This window comes from Festucalex cinctus, chromosome 10 (assembly GCF_051991245.1).
Source record: "Festucalex cinctus isolate MCC-2025b chromosome 10, RoL_Fcin_1.0, whole genome shotgun sequence".
Classification (NCBI taxonomy): domain Eukaryota; kingdom Metazoa; phylum Chordata; class Actinopteri; order Syngnathiformes; family Syngnathidae; genus Festucalex; species Festucalex cinctus.
Genome location: NC_135420.1, coordinates 20,288,605 through 20,309,188, shown reverse-complemented (window position 1 = coordinate 20,309,188; position 20,584 = coordinate 20,288,605). Strand labels below are relative to the sequence as shown.

Below are 20,584 nucleotides of genomic sequence, written 5' to 3'. Positions count from 1 at the left end.
TTGTATATAATCTTTTGTTAGCATTTACAACGTTTAATCAATTCAGAAGTAATGAGACTCACAAAAGTGTCCTGATGCAAGCAATCTTTATTACAGGCAAAACAGGTTGACAAACCACTCACTCATTTTGAAAACTGTGACAAAGAACACGCAGCGAGCAAGGAGAAATGCTGGGACTTAATAGTTTGAATTAGCTTTAAGGTGACAATAACTACGTAGCCCCGAGACTTTCTAGATCTACATTACAGTATTTGATAGAAAGACGAGCAATGTGAGGTAGTTTGTTGTCACCTTCATCCATCACAAGATGGGAACAAAAAAAAAAAAAAAAAAAAAAGCCAAACTAACAAGCTTGAGTCCCCCCTGGAGTGTTTATGGGTTCATGTTAACAAAATAAAGGAATTGTGTCTGAGCAGGAGGATGAAGTCCAAATCTAAATGAAATAAGTGTCGTTGACTGAGGGATGATTGAATTTTTGTTTGATTTTGCACATCCTCGAGTAGATGTTCAATACAAATGCAATTTGCATACCTTTACCCCTTTTTTCCCCTCATTCATTAACCCATGCGGCACTGTGGCGCCGTTTGAATTATCGTTTAGTGTCTAAACTTCTGACCTGTCAATTTTCCATCTCTGAGTAGTAGTAGTATCAAACTGCTGTCACACAATGTTGCAAAATTGGTGCTGCACAGTGGCAACACGAGACCCAGGATTTATCAGAGTGCTTTATTTTGTCCTGCTGAATATCATCTTGCCATCCGATAATTTGACACTGACCTTACATACCCAAACATGCAAGCCTTTGTTACAGCTGTTTACAGGCTCTTTGCTGGTTTCCATAAAAAGGCTCAGGCGGATAAATTCTGGATCTTTTGTTGTGGGACCTTTCTGTAAAAGGAACAACAGATCCAGTAGATTTCTACATTCGCACATCACGAATCGCTTTTCTTTGTACTTTAGTTTGTCGGGTGCCATGTTAGAATGTTAAGACGACGAAGAACGACACTAGTAAATACGAGCGTGATGGGGTCAGTTGGCGAGGGGCAATTTCACTCCCTGCAGAGCCACAGAAGGAAAATTTATGTGGACAGAGTGCGCCCGCTTGACTCAGCTCAGGTTGCGAATGGTCTCCAACAGCTCCGATTTGAGGAGGGCCGAGCTTTTAGCGCCCGATGCCGCAATGTCTGCCTGCACGGCCGCATCCCAGGCGAATGAGAGTAGAGCTGCGGGCACCTTTCGGCGGGAGAATAAAATTTACACATTCCAGATTAAGGTTAAATATCAGATATTTACAACCCTTATGTACTGTTAATGAAAAATTCTACACATAGTTGTCTCTGCAGTATCTGGCTACCCTACTCACCAACCAACTAAAACTAAGCCTAGTTTTAGCGATCCATTCAGTAGGTCTAATTTACATAAACATTTTAGTAAATTCCATCTCATCTCATGGCGTCACTCACCAGGTTACACTCAGCCAGAGCCACCTCCTCGGACTCCTGCAACTTCTGACCACCGGGAGCGATGAGCTCGAAGGGCTGCCAGCCGTCCACCAAGGAGTCTCGCACGAAGCTGAACAGCACGGGAAGTCGGTCCCAGGCGTAAAACGTCCCTGAGGTCAGACGCGTGTGACAACGGTCTTCAGGAAAATGGCTGATATTTGTATCTTCCCTTCATTGTGGCGTGTTTGCCCCAAAGCTGCAGTTACACTTTAGGTCAGAGGTGGCAGTTGCGAGTAAAACAAAAGTGACCAATTTAAAATACTGTACAATTCTATGATGGTCGAAGAACAGTTTGTGTTCGACTTGAGGATCCACTGGTGCATAATGTGTTGTGTTGCATGTACCCTGGAGCAGGTTCCCATCAGGTAGCCGAATGCGAAGCAGCGTGTAGTTGTATTTCCTCCTCTCCCTTTGCTCATCTCGCTCCCTCATGGCTTTGGTTCGAAGCATGGAGTTCTTCTCCAACAAGTCACTCCTGACACACACAAGACTTTAAAAGCCTTCATCCTTAAACGAAAAGCAAAACTTCATGTTTGGACCTCTGCTGCTGCTCCCTCTTGATCTCCTCCGCGCTCAGGTTATAGAACTCGGGCGGCAGCTCGAAGCGAGTTGCGTTGTCCGACGCCCGGAAAGCCTGAGCCTGCCGGTCAAGCTGCGCCCTGACAGGCTCGCCGCGCTGTAACCGATCCCGCCGCTCCTTCATAAGCTCAAGGGCGTCGGAACTTTGCTCGGGCAACACCAGGAACTCCTCTTCCTCTTCTAAAGAGAGAGAAGTATTTCATTTTTTTATGTTTTTGTTTTTATTTTCCATTTGGTCAAGGTCCCCCAGGAATCGATTTACCTTGACCGTCGACAGGAAGCATCGTACTTATAAAACCCAGGGCCTGCAGGAACTCTCGACTTCCCTCCACACAACGCACTTTTTCCTAAAAAAAAAAACACAACCTGGCTTGTCAGAAAACACGGAATGTAGCCTCCCAACCAACAGGTGGCAGTAATCCTGTCAATAGAAGCACTAGACACACCTGAAAAACTTTGTTGCTTAGTTTAAGCTTCCTGTATTTCTCTTCTGAAGGATTCTTACAAATGTTTTCAACGTATCTGAAAAATAGGGAGAACATTTTCCATTTTCCAAGATCCATTCTACTCCAATAGGCTTCACACTTTCAGCCATCTTACTTGCTTATGATGTCCACGGCTGCTTTCACCTTCTCTTTGTCTTTGTTGAACGTGTGAATCATCATGACCGATGCCTCCACGTCGTCCTCCTCGAAGCGCTGACACAAAAACAGTTCATGTCATGGTGGCTTTTGCACATTAATGTACACAAATATCTTTTTCGGTGTACCATCAAAATGGCCTCCTTGATGTGGACATCCCGTTGGCTCTTTGTTAGAGTGGCTCCTGTTAGCGGGCAGGTGAAATACACGCCGGACACCGAAAGACACTCTCTCGCGGGGACTCCTGTGCCCTGCTGGTAGTGGGGAGAACTTGTCAATACACACGGTAAGGTTCAACTCAACAAAAATGATTCAAACGTACCTCTGCAGTCACCGCCTTGTCTTTTTCTGCCAGCGCGGCGGCTTCGGCCTCCAACTCTCGTTTCACTGTGAGCCAGCAGAAACACGTTCACGGACTTCACGCTAAGCATATGCAACGTTTGCGTCTGTCTCACCCTGGTTCCTGATGGCGTCCTGGGAGGTCTGGACCTTTGGCCGCTGGTGCTGTTCCACCCTGGCCAGCGCTGCGGCTCCTGCCCGTTGGGATCCCTCGCTGGGAGCATCGCGGTGATGCTGTTTGCTACCGGAGCTCTTCTGCCCTTTCTCGGGCGCACTTCTTTTGTGGCAAAATACAGACAGGGAACATACCATGCAAGATTGCTTCTACAGTGCACAAATAAATGTGTCTGTGCTTGCTTGCCCGTTAAGAGTGGAATTACACAACCAAGTAAATATTATCTCTGTCTATTTATGAGCTACACATTTTCTCCGCCCATGACCCGGCAGCTTGGCTGTATGAAGCCCCAGAGCAACTTTCAAGCAACGGCCGGATTACATTCTCAGACACTATGATGAAGACACACCCACATCTTTATTGGATGCGACGCGTTTTGTGACCACAGAGACGGAGACTGAGTCGCAGTGGGTACGAGTGTACCCAAATTAAAACAGGTTGCATGATACATTCCACTATTTGTCATGATACAGATAAGCATCAGAAGCGGTGTTACGTGTGGTCACGTGACTTAATAAGATTGTGTGGGATTTAGCGTTAGCCAGTCTGAAATTACAGCCTGCTCTGACTGCATTATTCCATAGCAACTAACTACTACAGTTAATGTTAAATGAGGTGTGCCACGCGGATATAAAATATACACAACAGCCTATCGATTAAGTCTTCAGAATGCAGCGCTAACGTTATTAGCCGTACGGTTAGCTCACGCGACAGAGGAGTTTCGCCATTTACCTGCTATCTTCCGTTAGCTTCTTCCCAGGGCCCGCCGATTTAAATTTGATGTCCTTCTTGATGTCATCGAAAAGCTTCTTCATCTCTTTTCGGCAGGCGAGAACGACAGAGACAGGCAGGGACTGTCAAGCTGGGAGGAGGATGTCAACAAATCAGCTTCTTCTTCGGTGGTGGTGTTGACAACGCGATCAATTGAGACTACTACTTCCGGCTCAGGTCTTTGCGAGTGTTGCCACCGTGGGGCCGAGTTTCGATCTGCACTTTCGTCCGCCTTTCAAAACTCGTCATGCGGGATCGAAGGTCGCTTTGTTTACGAGCCTTGCCACTTTCGCGTAGACATTTTTAAATACGTTTTATTAGATGTGATTATTTTAATATTTTCCCCATCTTGTTTTCCCTTATAAATATAACTAAATAATAAATAAATAAATAAATAATACTTACACTGGGACAAAATATTTCATCCAGCGGTTGCACACAATAAAATAATCTGGATTCAGAAACATATTTTAAGTAGATGCACTTAGAAAATGTACCTACAGCTAGATAATTTTATTTCGTGCAACCACTCGACGAGATAAAATTGAGTAGCATTTTTTTTTCAGTGCGACTGTGCGGTCAAAGAAAAAAGTCGACAGAAAATATTGTACAATAGATAGATGAAAAATCTATTCAAGTAAAGCAACTATGTTGAAGTAGTTGCTTCGAAGCACTACTCTCGATGTAAATACTATTACGTGATACAATACGTTACGTGTAAAGTGAATGTTCAATTAAGATCCACGTGGAACAGTTGCAAAACAACAACAAAACAGCGGCAGCTCCCCATTTTTATGTTTTTGGGATTTACGAGGATCACCTGAAGGCAGCATTGGATCTTCGCCCGCCACGTCAAGCGTGACGTTTCAGGAGGTGGTGTCCGGGTTCTGTGTGAGGCGTTCAAACCCGGACAAGAAAGCCTCAATCGTGGTGTTAAACGTCGTCTGACACAGGAGTGACACTCCCACTAGGTGAGTTATCAAAAGAATTGACGAATATTTCACGTGTTCATTGAGTTATTCTACGGCTACCAACGCTAAGATGATGACCGGACTCTGGTGAGCTGCTGCAATCGAAGAGACAATGTTGATCAATGACACATTTTAGACTCAAAAATAAACTTGACACCAGCCCTCAATCACATTTCAACGTACGATTATTATTTACATTGCATGCACTGTGCTTGTATCGTTACCTTAGCCGGTTAGAAAGTTAAAGTGTGAAAATGTGGCCAAAAGGTGTCTACTGTTTGTAACGAGTACTGTATTGTGCTGTCACCATATCAGAGGCGATTCTAAGATCAGTTTTTTTTTTTTAGTTTTTTTTTTTTAGGGCGCTTTCAAGACTTTTAGGGGTGCTTGGGTGGGTATAGGCTACTAAAAATAGTGGAGGGGGGTTTGGTGAGGGTATGGGATAGCTTGTCGTGGTTTGGGGGTCCTTCCCTCTCCAAACATTGCATGGGAAGTCAGGTAAACAATCTAATAAAAGTTATGCAAAGAAGAAAAGGACTTAAAATATAAACATATCCCAACCCTAATCTCTTGGGAAAAGTACTCTTTTTGAGACAACAGCTCCACATCATCCGCACTGACAGTATGCATGTTTCTGGAGTAAACCAGCTCCCGACATTTTACAGTGAGAATTAGCAAAAATGGACCTTGTACTTTTCTTTTAAATGAAACACACAACATATAAAATATAATAACAGACATTAACTTAATACAGAATGTTTGTTTTTGACTGTACTTGTCTGTACTGTGTAAAAAAAAACAAAAAAAACACATTAAGTACACATCAAAAACAAAATGCGCTGAAATCTACAAAATAATATTAATGCATAGGTGAAGTCGACCCATCATATGAAACATATTAACAAAACAAATTGACTTTACCACTGTTTGTGTCTGCCTTTTTTTTTTTTTACATCTTGCCTTTAATACAAATATTTCAAAATGGGTCTTTTGTTTGCTGAAAAACAATCTTACGTCCATGACCTACATACATTGTAAATTGCGGATGCTGATGCATTAAGGTTTTGTGGGCCAGCAGGTTACTTTAACAGGTTTAATGTTTCACTTTGTCTTTTCAGTTCAAGATGTAAAAAGTCTTGTTGGGTGTGCTACCTATCAATCAATCAGCCAACCAACCATCCATGCAACAGTACAGACCAGAAATGTCACTGTGCTTCTAAATAAAGCACAGTATGTTCACCCCTTCATCTTTGTATTTTTATATTCCTTTAACACTTTCTATTTGTAGGAGTCGTGGAACTCAAGGTGTTCTTTTTTCTGAACATATTATCCGTTTCTGCTTCTTCCTCCTCATTACTTTTTTTGAACTTGGGTCCATGTTATCTCACTCTGAACTTGCAAAGGGCAACAACTCATGCCCTTGTATTAGGGACCAGTGATTCATTAGCCCGTATGCCTCATAGTTCTGAAGTTTGGTGTTGGAATCTTTTGTTTTGTTTAGAACCTCTGACTTCCTCCCACTTTCCAAAAACGTGCATGTTTGGTTTGCTTTAGCCTCTAAATTGTCAATACGTGAGTGTAAATGCTTGCTTTATGTGTTGTGTGGTTGGCTGGCAAGCAGTCCAGGGTGTACCCTGCCTCTTACCCAAAGTCACACCCAGGTCACACCCACCACCCAAAAGGATATGTGCAGAAAGTTGATGGTTATTAACATTGAATAATTTTACTTTACACATGCATGACTGTTAAGAATAAAATACAATGAGCTGTAACATAATAAACAGTTCATACCATCTTTCTCTGTTACCAGACCCATTACTGACCATGGACCCGAAAGCAAGCGGACTCCTCGGCAGGTTGACGGAGGCCGGCCAGTCTCACCTGCTGCACTTCTGGGACAAGCTGAGCCCCGAGGAGCGCGCATCCTTGAACCTGGAGCTGCAGGGGATCGACTTCCAGGAGGTCAACGGCTTCTTCAAGAGGGCCATGGAGTCATCCGGCTGCGCCGGCAAGAACGAGAAGATGGACGCCCGCATGGAGCCGGTGCCCCAGGAGGTGCTTGGTAGCGTGACGAGGGACAGGGGAAGTCTTAAACGCTGGGAGCAAAAAGGTAATCCTGTTTTTTTTTTTTTTTTAATCAACATCCTCCTTTCAGAACTACTTTTGCTTTTAAATTTTATTTCTTTGTGTCTCTCCTAAACAAACAAGCTTTGAAACCGTTTGTTTATATTTTTTGGCCATGTAAACGGTAAGTAAAAATGACTTGAGCAATTATGCTTTGATGCTAAGTGGTTATAAATTCCAATGTTCAACAATTTAAAGCTGCTCTATGTAACAATTTACCCAAATATATCTTTACAATGACTTTTTTGTTTTGTTTTTTTTGGACCATTTATGACTGAAACATCTTCTAAATAGTAGATTAACGCCATAGCTGTTCACCGTGGGTACTTTCAGACTGGATCCGGGTTCAAATTTCCCGCCCTCTGCGGATGCGACATCATGCGCGCATTGTGTACGTGAAGAAGCTAGTGTGCAGTTTCATTTTTCGGCCACAGGGGGCAGTAGTTATTCGAAATTCAATTTTCTGTATTCGGCAGCTTTAAGATAATAAAATGAGCTGCTAAACTGCATGGATAGGAAGTAACCCCGCACCCAAGCTGTGCATTTTGAATAACTCACCCAACTACAGTGGAGGCAGTTTGGGGAAAATATGCCTTAAAAGTCAAAGCTATTAAATGTGCCAGCTTCTGTGTGGCTATTTTGTATAGCGCAAAAAAGGCAAGTAGTGTTCCTTTATTTTACTTTTATTATTCAGTGATTAACATTTTAGTGTTTCTAGAGATGTCAACAGACGTCACTGAACAGAATTTTTTGTTTCTCATTCCCCCTCAGTCATCTTGTGTTCATTATTTTTCATTGCGCAATCCCGCCTACTTTGATCCGTTAAGTTTTTCCTCACACGAGGAAGATGACACCCGAGTGGTGGACGATGGTTACGGCGGTGGTCATCTGGTTTTGATTTTGTCGTTGACGTAGATAAAAGTTTGTTTTTGGCACTCATGAATGAGGTCACTGTGCTCCAGCTAAAGCAAAGCGCACGGCGTGTGTAAATAGGTTTGGGTAGCTACTGGCTAGTCAAAGTCTAGCAGGTCCGCCCAAGTTACTGTTTCTCTTTACAAGACAAAGGAGTGTTGCAAATTGAGTCACATCGGAGACGTTTACGTAAGATAAAGCAGAGCAGCTATAAACTTTATGAATCCATAAAGTTCTCGAGTTCCATAAAAAAAAATATCGACGTCAGTTCATCTCTCATTGGGTCTTTTTTTTTTCCTTACTTAGCTCATTTTGACGGTGACACACTTGCTGCTCGCATGTGAGATCCAATACATATCTGTATAAAAATAAAATAATAATAATGGCAGAACAGAGTGGAGCTGGTTTGCAAAACTGGTGAATTTTTAGGCCCTAACGCGACTAGCAAGCAACTTCAACTCGATTGTGGCCATTTATAGAAAAGCTTGAAAAAAAAGCGGGGGGGGGGGGGGGGGGGGGGGGGCTTAGTTTTCGATAAATAAAGAGTGAAAAAAAAATTGTAAAATCGAATTTTAGTTAAAAAAAAAAAAAAAAAAAAAAAAAAAACATCTGATTTTGTTTTAAGGCTTTATTACTCAGCCCCAGCAACATCCTTCAATAATAAATTCTGAATCAAAATCTCATATGCCAGTGCCGCAGCGTGGGTGTATTTATTGTTGCAAGTGTATTTTAATTATTAATGAAGATAAAATAAATGTACTATGACCATTCTTACAGATTAGATATAGTGCTACGTAAGCATGAACACGTCATCTTAAATTGACTTGTTCAACAATCTAATCTTAAAGTTATATGTTATAAAAATCCACCACCCCCCCCCCCCCCCCCCCCCCCTCCCCCACATTCAGGTCTGGAATGCATCTCCAAGGGTAAAGTGGCGGTGCTACTGCTGGCCGGCGGTCAGGGAACCAGACTGGGGGTCTCCTACCCTAAAGGCATGTACGACGTGGGGCTTCCGTCCCACAAGACCCTCTTCCAAATCCAGGCAGAACGCATTTTGAAGCTGCAGCAGATGGGCGAGGAGAAGCACAAGAGCAAGTGCATCATTCCCTGGTAAGTCTGAAGATCACCGGTTTATTGTAACCAGAAGCCGAAAATGTCTGCCCTCGCATCATATAATGCATCATTTAACCGGGTCCTATCAATATCGATTTGACACTCAAGGAAGTTCCTTGCGGAGTCAAGGACAGTGAGAAATCTCAATAATGTCATAAAGGCAGGGGAGTGCTCTGGCTGCCAGTTACACACACACACTGAGAATGAGCATAGTTCATCATGCGGTGGGCGGGGCCTTATATTGACTTAAGTCAATGCTTCTCAATTATTTTCTGTCATGCCCCCCCTCGGAAGAAGAAAATATCTCGTGGCATTTATTTCCCAAGTTTTCATACGCTTGTTAACATAAAAGTGGGAAAAAATGTTGAACTAATAGAAATATGGCTGCATCTTTTAGTCATTGATAGAGTAATTTCATAATAATTCATAAAATATTATTCAAATTAAAAAGCTGTACCTTAATGTAAAAAACGAGTGCGATATTGATTTGTGTTGAGGTCAGTTTTCTGCCACTAGATGGCATAATTGCATTTTTAAGACATTGGTGACAGCTTAGTGCATTTTTCTTTTCATATTAAGAGCTACCTAATCTTAAACATGAAGTAGCTTGTGATATTCTGCACATTTTTAAAATTGTAAAATACAACTTGACCCCAGTGTCCAAAAATATATGCATTATTATTCAATTTATTACTACTAAGTTTTAACATGGACGTTATAATAAATATATATAAAATATAATATAATATGTAAAATAATTAGTGGCATGAAAGGAACTTTAAATTAACGCACTAATATGACATCCTTAGTTTTTGTTCCTTCACCACACCTGTTGGTTCTCACCTTCAGGTACATCATGACAAGCGGCAGGACCATGGAGTCCACAAAGGACTTCTTCTCCCGCCTTAACTATTTCGGTTTGGACAAGCGCAACGTCATCTTTTTCCAGCAGGGCATGCTACCGGCCATGGACTACGACGGCAAGATCATCCTGGAGAGTAAATGCAAGCTGTCCATGGCCCCTGGTAATTTGCACCTGTTGTCTATTTTTTTTTTAGTGTCTGCGTTCGTAGACTAAATAAGATCAAACTAAATCTCTTCCTGCGTTTCAGACGGGAACGGGGGTCTGTACAGAGCCTTGGGCAACCAGGGCATCTTGGATGACATGCAGCGGAGGGGGATTGCGTTCATACATGTGTACTGTGTGGATAACATCCTGGTCAAAGTGGCTGACCCAGCATTTGTCGGTTTCTGTGTGGAGAAGGACGCTGACTGTGGCGCAAAGGTCCGTTTGGCACTTACTTTCCCTTCCTGTTTTTTTTGTTTTTTGTTTTTTGTTTTTTTTTGGAACATGGTCTTTATTTCCTGCAGTCAGTCATTGGTATTACATACTTAAGACTTAACTCTGGAAACTTTATTACGTCCAACTGTACAATCAAACAGAGTCAAAAGTGGTACAATGTGAATTTCCATCCAATTCCATCAATCTACAGTATTCTCTATATGAAAACTCCACAGAGAAAGATTAGATTTGAACACTGAATCTCAGAACTACCACTAGTCGACTCAGCTGAACTTCAACCAGAAATAAATCCATCCTGTCGGAAATTCAACTACGAAGCTTCTACAGTACAACATGCATAATGTAATAACTATTTCCTACAAATACATTTGACCAAGCAAGTGATCCTATAAATACCACACCTTAATCTGTAATTCCAGAAATACCTGTATAACACCAGTGGTGGTAGCACTGCTCTACAAACAACTTCCTGTTCCTTGAATAGATGAGTTATTAAGATAAACTCTTAAGACATTGCCTGTGTCGTTACACTAGCAGTTTAACACAATTCATTTGAGCAAATATTTCCAAAGGAGAAGAACTGCACCGCCCACAACCTAGCAGCAGGTGGCGATAAAGGCCAGTTAGTTTCCTAGAGGACGCCCCTTCATTACATTTTTATTATTTTTTTCAAGTAAAGCATTTTTTTAGTGTCTTTATGTATTTTTATTCTGATAAATATGTAGAGGATTGTTTAAGTCACATTCTAGTTTGGCTGTCAGCGATGATTTAAACCTGGAAGACCATTCACGTCTCCACTGGGTCGTCTCCGATCCATTGTGAGTCACCGTTGGCTAACAATGAAGGCAACTCCTTGTTTGCCTAATCGTTTAGGACTGTCTTAGTTCACAACATCACGCAGACGTGACTGTTTTCTGCGTCAGTGGGGCTCGACAAGATATTTGTTACGTGAGTGATGAACATGTTACAAAAAACATGAACAGTTGTTTGTATTTGGAAACACTTTTCTCCATTGGAAATAGTGGCACTTGTTGCTAGTTCAAAAAGTTTCATATAGTCTTCAAAAAAATGTAAAGACGTTTTAAATACTTACATTTTATTGCAAATCCTTAATAGTCATGCAAGTGTGCCACCTAGTGGTATTTCAAGTGTAACCCCCCCCAAAACAAAACAAAACAAGAACGTTTGATTACAATATAGCTTATAGCTAACAAAAACCCGAAATGCACCATCTGAATATATTTTAGTGAAGCAATCAAAGCTATTAAATTAGGTAAGAATTGTTCCATCTGAAAAGTATTTCTCTTCTTTTAGTTCATCTGTATAACATGAGTAACTTTTTTCAATAGTGCTACTGAAAAAAATGCGCTTTCTACCATAACCTAATTTATTGAGATGCACTTCCACCTCATTGTTTAACATTCTATACACACACACACACAAAAAAAGTCAATCATTGTAATATTAAAACAGTAAACGAGTCAATTTTGAGTGCAAAATGAGTGCCCAAGGAAGTTAACCGCAGTTTATATTGATAAAGCAATAAAGGTGATTTTGCATCACAGTCTTTCATCTCTCCATCCATTTTTTTTAATAGCGTTTGTCATCATTAAACTGGTGACTTTGGGTGAGACATGGTGTCAATAGAGACGATGACTTGTACTTCCTGTTAGGCAAGCACAAGCAAAGGGCCCCCCCCAAACATCTCATAAAAACTGATACGCAATTATTATTTTAGTCTCAACTGACGTGCTTAAGTAAAACATTAACATATTAGTCTATTATTATTTTGCCCCCCCCCCCCCATACAATGGACTATTCCATCTTACTGTACATGATTGAAATGCTCATCATGACACTTTAAATTACCACATAACTGTATTAAATGTAGATTCTTCCACTTATCAATTACAGTAAACAGTGTTGAGGTAAATCAGTTGATAGGTGATAATACTCGAGAAGGATTTGAAGGAATTTATTTAGCTCGGGGAAATAGGAAAAAAACTAATAATATTCAAAATATTTGTGGTACACGGATGTGGGGGGCCCCATGACTAGGTTTACTTTGGGCCCCCAAATGACTAAATAAGCGTCCGGGTGGGGGGGGTTACAACATGGGCCAGTCATTAGCAGGGCAAATCAAGACAACCAAGCATTCACACATTCGATGTGGACAATTTAGTGTATTTAATGAACCTAGCATGTTTTTGGAATGTGGGAGGAGTAACAAGGGAAAACCCACACAAGCACATCAAGAAGATTTAAACTCCACACAGCAAGGCCGGAGTTGAGAATCGAACCTAGAGTCTCAGAGCTGTGAGGCAGATGAGATATCCACTAGGGCACTGTGCCTTACGTGTCACTTTTTTCATGTCTAAAAAGAAAAGTCTGCTTGTTATTTTAGAGCAAGTGTTGCCCCTACCCTAAAAAAAAAAAAAAAATCACAAAAAGCAAAATATGTCCTTGGAAATTTTGCCTATATTTTCATTTGTAATGGAGGACCCCTGACTGACATCTATCATGTGACAGCTTATCGCCACATCAGCACTTTCTATCTGGACTTTATGTGCCTTTGAAGCTTCCACCATTTCTTCAAAAGCATCCACGTCACCTGACATTTCAGCAAACACCAGAGCAAAACGACATCTTGTGCGTACAGCTGCCGTTTCGGTCGGGTTTTCAGGATCAGTATGCAGAGCCTCTATTAAGTTGCCTCGGCAGTTCATGTGGCTTCCCGGCGAGCGATGACCCGGCTTGCCGACCAACCCCCTCATCAGTACTCTGTCATTACGCACCAGCAAACTTTTTTTTTTTTTTTTCTCTGTCAATGCAAATTGCTGCTTGCACAGAGTGGAAATGTGATCGTTCTGTGGTAGCTTTAACTCCATGTAGTAGAAGTTGTAGTCCACGCCTCGGTCTTATGTGGTTTTGACTTTTTTTTTTTTTTTTTTTTAATTTACAGCAATATCTTTTTATGCTCAGTCATAATAATCTTTATGCTTTGCTTTGGAAAATTGCACAACAAAATTTACCATTCAAACGGGCTTCTGACATTTTAAAAAATAAAAAAATAAATAAATAAAATACACGGGCAGAAATGAGATTCAGATACAAAAGAAAAAAAATACATGGGCAGAAACAGGCTTCTGATACAAAAAAAAGAAAAGAAAATACACTGGGGGAAATGATCTTCTGAAATTTAAAAAATAAAAAACAAATTATACTCTGACGTAAACAGGCTTCTGACACTAAAACAATAAAATAAAATACACTGGCGGAAAGGGGAGAAAATAAATCTACTAGCGGAAATGGGCTTCTGACAATAAATAAACAGAAACAGGCTTATGACACTAAAATAAATAATAAATAAATAAATAAATAAACATGTAAAAATATACAAGCGGAAATGGGCTTGTCCCCCCCCCCCAAAAAAAAATAAAAAAAATAATTAAAAAACCCACTAGCAGAAATCGGCTTATAACATTAAAAAATAAAATACATATGGAAGGGGGCTTCTGGCATATAAAAAAAATATTATTTTTATTATCATTATTGTGGGAATGCATTTCCACAATGTTGTTGTTGTTGTTATTATTTTTATTATTATTATCATCATTATTATTATTATTATCATCATCATTCCATAGATGTTACCAACTAACCGACTGGATCTCCTTTTCAGGTGGTGGAGAAAAGCAATCCGACGGAGGCCGTGGGCGTGGTGTGCAAGGTAGACGGCCTTTACCAGGTGGTGGAGTACAGCGAGATCACCCTGGCGACGGCCGAGAAGCGCAGCGCCGACGGCCGCCTCATGTTTAACGCGGGCAACGTAGCGAATCACTTCTTCAGCTTCTCCTTCCTCAAAGACATTGTAGAGTAAGTCCAGTCCAAGTCAAGTTTTTCCTTCAACGTGATTCACTTGTGACAAAAGAGTCTTGTTGTTGCTCCCTCCCATCAGGAAGTACGAACCAAAGCTCCAGCACCACGTGGCCCGGAAGAAGATCCCCTTTGTGGATGAGCAGGGTCAACTCGTCACCCCTGAAAAACCCAATGGAATTAAAATGGAAAAGTTTGTCTTTGACATCTTCCAGTTTGCCAAGTAAGCAACTGTTTCTTGTTTCTTGGATTATGCCAAAGCTAGCTAGCTAGCCGGTTACGTTTGCTAGCCAAAGGCTGAGCTGCACTTTACAGTATTTGTTTACAGAGAAGCTAGAGACTAAACCACAAGTGAGTAACATTTGGTGATGCTTACCCGATATATTACTATACTGTATGTGGGAACTTGGTACTGTTCTTCTTCTTCAAAAAAAAAAAAAAGAATACAAATACTGTAACTACTAGGGGTGTTAAAAAAAATCGATTCGGCAATATATTGCGATATTACATCGCGCAATTCTCGAATCGATTCAATAGGCGGCCGAATCGATTTTTAAATATCCATTTTTGATGGAAAAATATTCACTAAAACGTCTTAGGGTTCACATCTTAAGCATGGAAGAATGTTATATGAACGGAACATTAAGCCTTAATATTTTATTTCAATGCTGTTCAAACATGAAACAGATTACAGCCTGCATAAGACTGAAGTTTTAGATAAATAAATAATACATTTTCATACAAATCTTACACTTTACAAGTTTACTGATTAGTATTTTCTAAATTTAAATTAAAAAAAAATCGCAACAATCTACTTATAGATTCGTATCGGGATTAATCGGTATCGAATCGAATCGTGACATGTGAATCGTGATACGAATCGAATCGTCAGGTACTAGGCAATTCACACCCCGAGTAACTACACGTTGTTGTTTTTTTTTCTCGTCTCCCAACAGGACGTTTGCAGTGTACGAGGTGCTGCGGGAAGATGAGTTCTCCCCGCTGAAGAACGCAGACCGCCAGGACGGGAAGGACACGCCCACCACCGCCAGACACGCCCTCACGTCCCTCCACCACCGCTGGGTGCTGAACGCCGGCGGCCACTTCATCGACGAGAACGGCACGCGCGTGCCCGCCATCCCCAGGTGAGCGCGAGGCGCGCGCCGCTTGTACGCATCCGCTTGTTTGTGCACATTTGTGCGTGTTTGTGTTCACCCTCACACGCTCTCACTGTGCCGTTCCCTCATGCTTGGTCTTGCTCCCCCGTGTTCCCCCCACCGCCAAATGTTTCCAGAGCTGGAGCAGCAGGCCCTGTCACAGATGATGGCAACAGAAAGTAATTATTCGCCCCCACTGGCAGTTTTGAGTGCATGCAGATGGTTTTGGTTTTCTTTAAGCGCCACTTTTCTCCAAGCAAGTACAGTTCGCTCCGCTTTGTTAGCGTGTGCCGTTTTGTTTTGTTTTTTTGTCAAAAGTTGTAACCTCATGAGAAGGGTGCCAAGAGGTCTTACAACTAGCGATGAAATTAAACAAAACCAGACGATCAGTAGATTGAGTAGCCAAAAAATTTACTCAAGTAAGAGTACTTTTCCTTTACAACAATAAAACATAAGTAAAAAGTAGTCCTTCAAATTAAGCATGTTGGATAACATTTTTTATTTTTTTCTCCAGAACGATACCAGTATGAGTACTCAATTCTTGAGTTGTCACCGATACCAAAATCAAGTACCGATACCACTAGTACTTAAATAAAATAAAATTTCCCTAAAAAACAGTGGCTGATAATTTTAAAAGAAGAATCAGATATCCCAATATAATGTTTGTCATTATGGCAATTTTATATTCTAATTTGTAGTTTGTGATCGAAAAATGGCCACAAGAGGTCAGTAGTACCGATACCTTGAAATAAGGCCGGGTATCACTATCAGCCTGATATCGGTATTGGAACTCACCTATCACTACTTTAATACTACTCAATTACTGAGAAACTGATCTTTTTTTTTCAATAAGAGCATGAACTTCAAATCAAATAAATAAATAAATAAATAAATACAATTCAAATATTACCAAACAATATCATTTGATCTAAAACAATGAATGAAATATTTATTTAAAAATGGCAAATGATAAATAAAATGGTTGATTTTAATTTTACAAAATATATAATAAATAAATAAATAAATAAATAAATAAATAAAATTCAAATATTACCAAACAATATCACTTGATCTAAAACAATGAATGAAATATTTATTTAAAAATGGCAAATGATAAATAAAATGGTTGATTTTCATTTTACAAAATATATAATAAATAAAATCTTCCTCTAGTCCCTTTACACTTAGCAACAATAAAGATCTGAATTACAGGCAAACAAAATGACTGTTTTACAGTACTTCATCATTTTCGACACCTTTCTAAAATAATCGCCTAAGTCATTTTTTCAGATTTTTCAGGAAACATACCAAAAAATGAACCATTTGCATCATTTATGCAAAAAAAAAAGTTTTTTTGCAAAAAAATGACTTCATTATTTTAAGAGGGTGTTGTTATTATTAGTATTTGTTTAAAGAGATACTTCACTTATTTAAGCCCATTATAGCAATAAAAAGTTAATATTTTGCCTATAATCAATTTGATACTTTCATTTTGTTTCACATACAATTATTATCACCTTTAAAAACACATTTTGCAACTTGCTGTCGACTGAAAATGACATCATAAGAGCTCAGGTAACCAATCACAGCTCACCTGTTTTCTAGGTTTGGTCATGTGACATTCACAAGCTGCGCCCTTGTGATGTCATTTTCAATCGACAGCAAGTTGCAAAATGTGTTTTTAAAGGTACTAATTATACATGAAAAATAATGAAAATATCAAATTTATTATAGGTAAAATATTAATGTTTGACTACCAAAAATGAAAAGTATCTCTTTAGCTTAACACATTCACTGCCAGCCCAGCAAAAATACATCATTTGACGTCCTTTTCCGTCAATGGCAGTGAATGAGTTAAAACAAACAGAAACATTTGAAATTTTGGGGGCAGAGTGCGGGTTGTCTGAATATCATTCTTTTAAGTTTTATGTTGTAATGTGTTTAAAAAAAAAAAAAACAGTGTTAATTTTCTGGATCGGTACATAACAAACAAAACTAGGTGAGCGTTCCAAAACATGCTGAACTGTACTGCATGGCGAAAACATAAAATCCACTTTCAACTTTACTTCAAATCTTGTGTTTATTGCCACTTTTGAAATCAAGGAAAGTGCAGCGAAAGCGGCATGTGCTGCATGCTAATCTCAACTCCTGTCGAGCCCAATTGAAATTATTCTTCAGTGAAAACGCACTTGAGTATGATTGCTCTTCTTTCTCCTCAATCAACCGTCTTGTCTTGTCTCGCTCGCAGCCTCCCCCCACCATGTTGGGCGGGACCGCTAACATGTTCATTACTGATCTCCTTGTCATTTTCCTTCTATTAAACCAAATGGAAATGATGGCGGTGTGGCGGCATGCCCCACTCGCGCGGGCGGGAGACATGCAAGCCTGTCATCCGTCATTCGTCTTCCGACGTCTAATCACTGCCCCCTTTTCCTCCTTGTGATCATCAACTCGTTCAAAATAAATAATCACAGAGCGCCGAGGAGCCGCAGCCTCTTTGCGTCCAATTCCGTGAAACTCTGTTTAATTTCTTCTTATCCCTCCCTCCCTCATCCAGCCTGAAGGACGGAACGGACCTACCGATCAAATGTGAGATTTCCCCGCTGGTGTCCTACGGGGGGGAGGTAAGACCTACTTTTCAACACAAATAAAGAAACATTTGTTTGTCTATTGCATTTTTAAATAAAAAGTGGATTGTTGGATGAGAAATATAGCAAAAATACAACATTGTGGAGTAGACTTTGGACGCTAAATGTTCTCTCAAAGACTCAAGAAAGATATTTTCCACCAATTGTAATGGCATTTGTTGTTTGTTTACTCAACTGCAGATGGGGGGAGCGGGGCCTTTATTTTTACTGGGGGTGTCAGGCAATTATTATTGTTTTTTATCGTACTTAATTTCATGACTTCCATAGTTAACTCAGATTAATCACAAATTTTACATCTGTTGTAAAAGTACAAAAAATTTCCAATATTATTTTAATTGGAATAAAATGTTAAACTAATAGAAATGTGGCCATAATGTAGCCATAATAATTCATAAAATTAAGGAAAAAATAGTACTGTACTGTAAAGACAAAGTGTGATATTGATTTGTGCTGAGGTAATTTTCCTGCCACTAGATGGCATAATTGCAAGTTGTAAGATTTTTTTTTATTTTTATTTTTTTTTTTTTTTTTTTTTTAAATATTAAAGGGACTCTTGACTCACTGAACCATTTTCGGCAGTAAAAAGTTAATATTTTGTCCAGAATGAATTTGATAATGTCATTATTTTTCATGTACAATTAATACCTTTAAAAAAAGTAATTTTTCTACTTGCTGTTGACTGATGATGACATCACCTGTGCTGAGGACGAATAACGGCCAATCATGGCTCACCTGTTTTCTGGGTTTGGTCAATAAACTGAGCCATGATTGGTCGTTACCTACTTCCTCAGCACAGGTGATGTCATCGTCAGTCGACAGCAAGTAGAAAAATTACTTTTTTAAAAGGTATTAATTGTACATGAAAAATAATGACATTATCAAATTAATTCTGGGCAGAATATTAACTTTTTACTGCTGAAAATGTTTTATTGAGTCAAGAGTCCCTTTAAGAGCTATCTCAGCTCAACTCAACTTTATTTATAAAGCACTTTAAAAACAGGCATTGCTGTATAACATAAAGTAACTTGTGAAATTATGCACATTTTTAAAATTGTATAATACAACTTGACAAATGCATTACTGTTAAATTTATTACTGCTAAATTTTGACGTGGACGTGTCTGCTGTGTTGCGACTGGAATTCGCCCAGTGCAGGCTTTCAAGTAAGGGGTGGATATTAATCACGCGTTAAAAAAATTTAGTGGCGTTATAGGAACTTTAACTCAAAATTAGCACACTAATTTTGACACCCCTAAATTTTGTACAAAACTCAACCATACTCAGTGAAGTTGTCGACATAATTGTGATGCGACCACATCAGAGTGTACCGGAATGGCAAAAATATTCTTTATGGATTTCATAGTGTCTAAATAGGTTCCGTGCTTAAGTGGCGGCATTTATTTGTCCAAAACTAGACTTGACGGACACACACAAAATTGTCAGCATTGTCTGAACTCAAAACATATCCGCTTATGTCCTAACGACATTGTTCCCGGAAAGGGTCTGGAAGCGCTAGTGAAGGATCGAGACTTCCACCCGACGCTCATCATCGACGAGAGCGGCGTCCACGAGCTGGTCAAGAACGGCGTTTAGGCGGTGAGGGCGACAAAATCCAAAGACACCAACCCTTGTGTTCCTCGAGGATACGCTGTGATGTCATCGACGTGCAATAACGGCCTCAATGTGCATGCGCAGAAAGCAACTTGAATGAACAGCGGTCCTTTGCCAGGAGAGCTTGTGGGTCCGGTGCATCTATTTATTTTGCTGATGAGACTTATTTTTATATATTACGTTTCCCGATATGAGGTATTTCACATCTGCTCAAGTTTACGTAGTGATTTTTATAGCACGTTGGAAGTGGAATGATATGGTTTATGAATCATGTACACAACAGGATGTGGGAGATATTCTTCTAATAATTAATGATGGAACATTACTCAGCTCAAATTGATGCATATTAAAGAAGAAAAAACAGATTTTGAAAGATTGGTCTTTTTTTGTGGCGACCAGCAGCGTCATATGGCCCATCCATGAGTTAAAAACGCAGTAATAAAATTTGTTCTCCACAACGTGCAAACACGCAAAAACGCGACTCTCCCTAAATATTGTTCTTGTTCTTCTTCCGTGGGCTTAATAGCTATTTGCAAACAAGGTTAATGTTGCATTACTGCCACCAACTGATGGTGTCGTCTAACTGCAAGGGGTCTGCAACCTGTGGCTCTGGAGCCACATGTGGCTCTTTGGTCCCTATCCTGTGGCTCCTTGTGGATCTTGTAAAAAAAAATTATAATTTAGTAGATGTTAATATACATATTTATTTGCATTTTTTTTTTAGATTAAATATTTAAATAAATTAGTAATTTAGAGTTTAAAAAAATGAATAATCAAATATTCAAAAAATTTCAAATTATTTGGTTGTCAGAAAAAGAGACAAAATGTGGATTAAAAAGTTTTAAAATTACCCAAAAAAA

General features: G+C 39.8%; 2 protein-coding genes and 1 long non-coding RNA gene across 8 annotated transcripts; 2 read left to right on the top strand and 1 right to left on the bottom strand.

Moving 5' to 3' along the window:
- Positions 1 to 69: 69 nt before the first annotated feature.
- ubxn6 (UBX domain protein 6) lies at positions 70 to 4,927 on the bottom strand. 3 transcript variants are annotated; one of them, XM_077534728.1, is made up of 12 exons: positions 4,828 to 4,927; positions 3,969 to 4,098; positions 3,178 to 3,338; positions 3,045 to 3,109; positions 2,851 to 2,976; positions 2,682 to 2,779; positions 2,528 to 2,603; positions 2,344 to 2,428; positions 2,042 to 2,261; positions 1,847 to 1,977; positions 1,464 to 1,612; positions 70 to 1,233 (listed from the first exon to the last, which is right to left on the bottom strand). In XM_077534728.1, exons 2-12 carry the CDS (start codon positions 4,049 to 4,051, stop codon positions 1,108 to 1,110), a joined length of 1,320 nt encoding a protein of 439 aa, XP_077390854.1. In that variant the 5' UTR covers positions 4,052 to 4,098; positions 4,828 to 4,927; the 3' UTR covers positions 70 to 1,107. The 3 variants fall into 3 exon arrangements, with proteins under 3 accessions (XP_077390854.1, XP_077390855.1, XP_077390852.1); XM_077534729.1 differs by lacking the exon at positions 4,828 to 4,927 and having other exon boundaries at positions 2,851 to 2,973; positions 3,969 to 4,773; XM_077534726.1 differs by lacking the exon at positions 4,828 to 4,927 and having other exon boundaries at positions 3,969 to 4,525.
- LOC144027326 (uncharacterized) lies at positions 2,487 to 3,459 on the top strand. Its single transcript, XR_013285435.1, has 2 exons — positions 2,487 to 3,008; positions 3,121 to 3,459. It is a non-coding gene; the product is annotated as an uncharacterized LOC144027326 (long non-coding RNA).
- On the top strand, positions 3,964 to 20,089 carry uap1 (UDP-N-acetylglucosamine pyrophosphorylase 1). Of its 4 annotated transcripts, XM_077534724.1 has the most exons (12): positions 3,964 to 4,978; positions 6,097 to 6,208; positions 6,789 to 7,088; positions 8,923 to 9,127; positions 9,980 to 10,155; positions 10,243 to 10,415; positions 14,116 to 14,309; positions 14,392 to 14,532; positions 15,266 to 15,454; positions 15,604 to 15,645; positions 18,024 to 18,090; positions 19,614 to 20,089. In XM_077534724.1, exons 3-12 carry the CDS (start codon positions 6,803 to 6,805, stop codon positions 19,704 to 19,706), a joined length of 1,566 nt encoding a protein of 521 aa, XP_077390850.1. In that variant the 5' UTR covers positions 3,964 to 4,978; positions 6,097 to 6,208; positions 6,789 to 6,802; the 3' UTR covers positions 19,707 to 20,089. The 4 variants fall into 4 exon arrangements, with proteins under 4 accessions (XP_077390850.1, XP_077390848.1, XP_077390851.1 ...); XM_077534722.1 differs by lacking the exon at positions 6,097 to 6,208 and having other exon boundaries at positions 3,967 to 4,978; XM_077534723.1 differs by lacking the exon at positions 6,097 to 6,208 and having other exon boundaries at positions 4,961 to 5,065.
- The last annotated feature ends 495 nt before the right edge of the window (positions 20,090 to 20,584 follow it).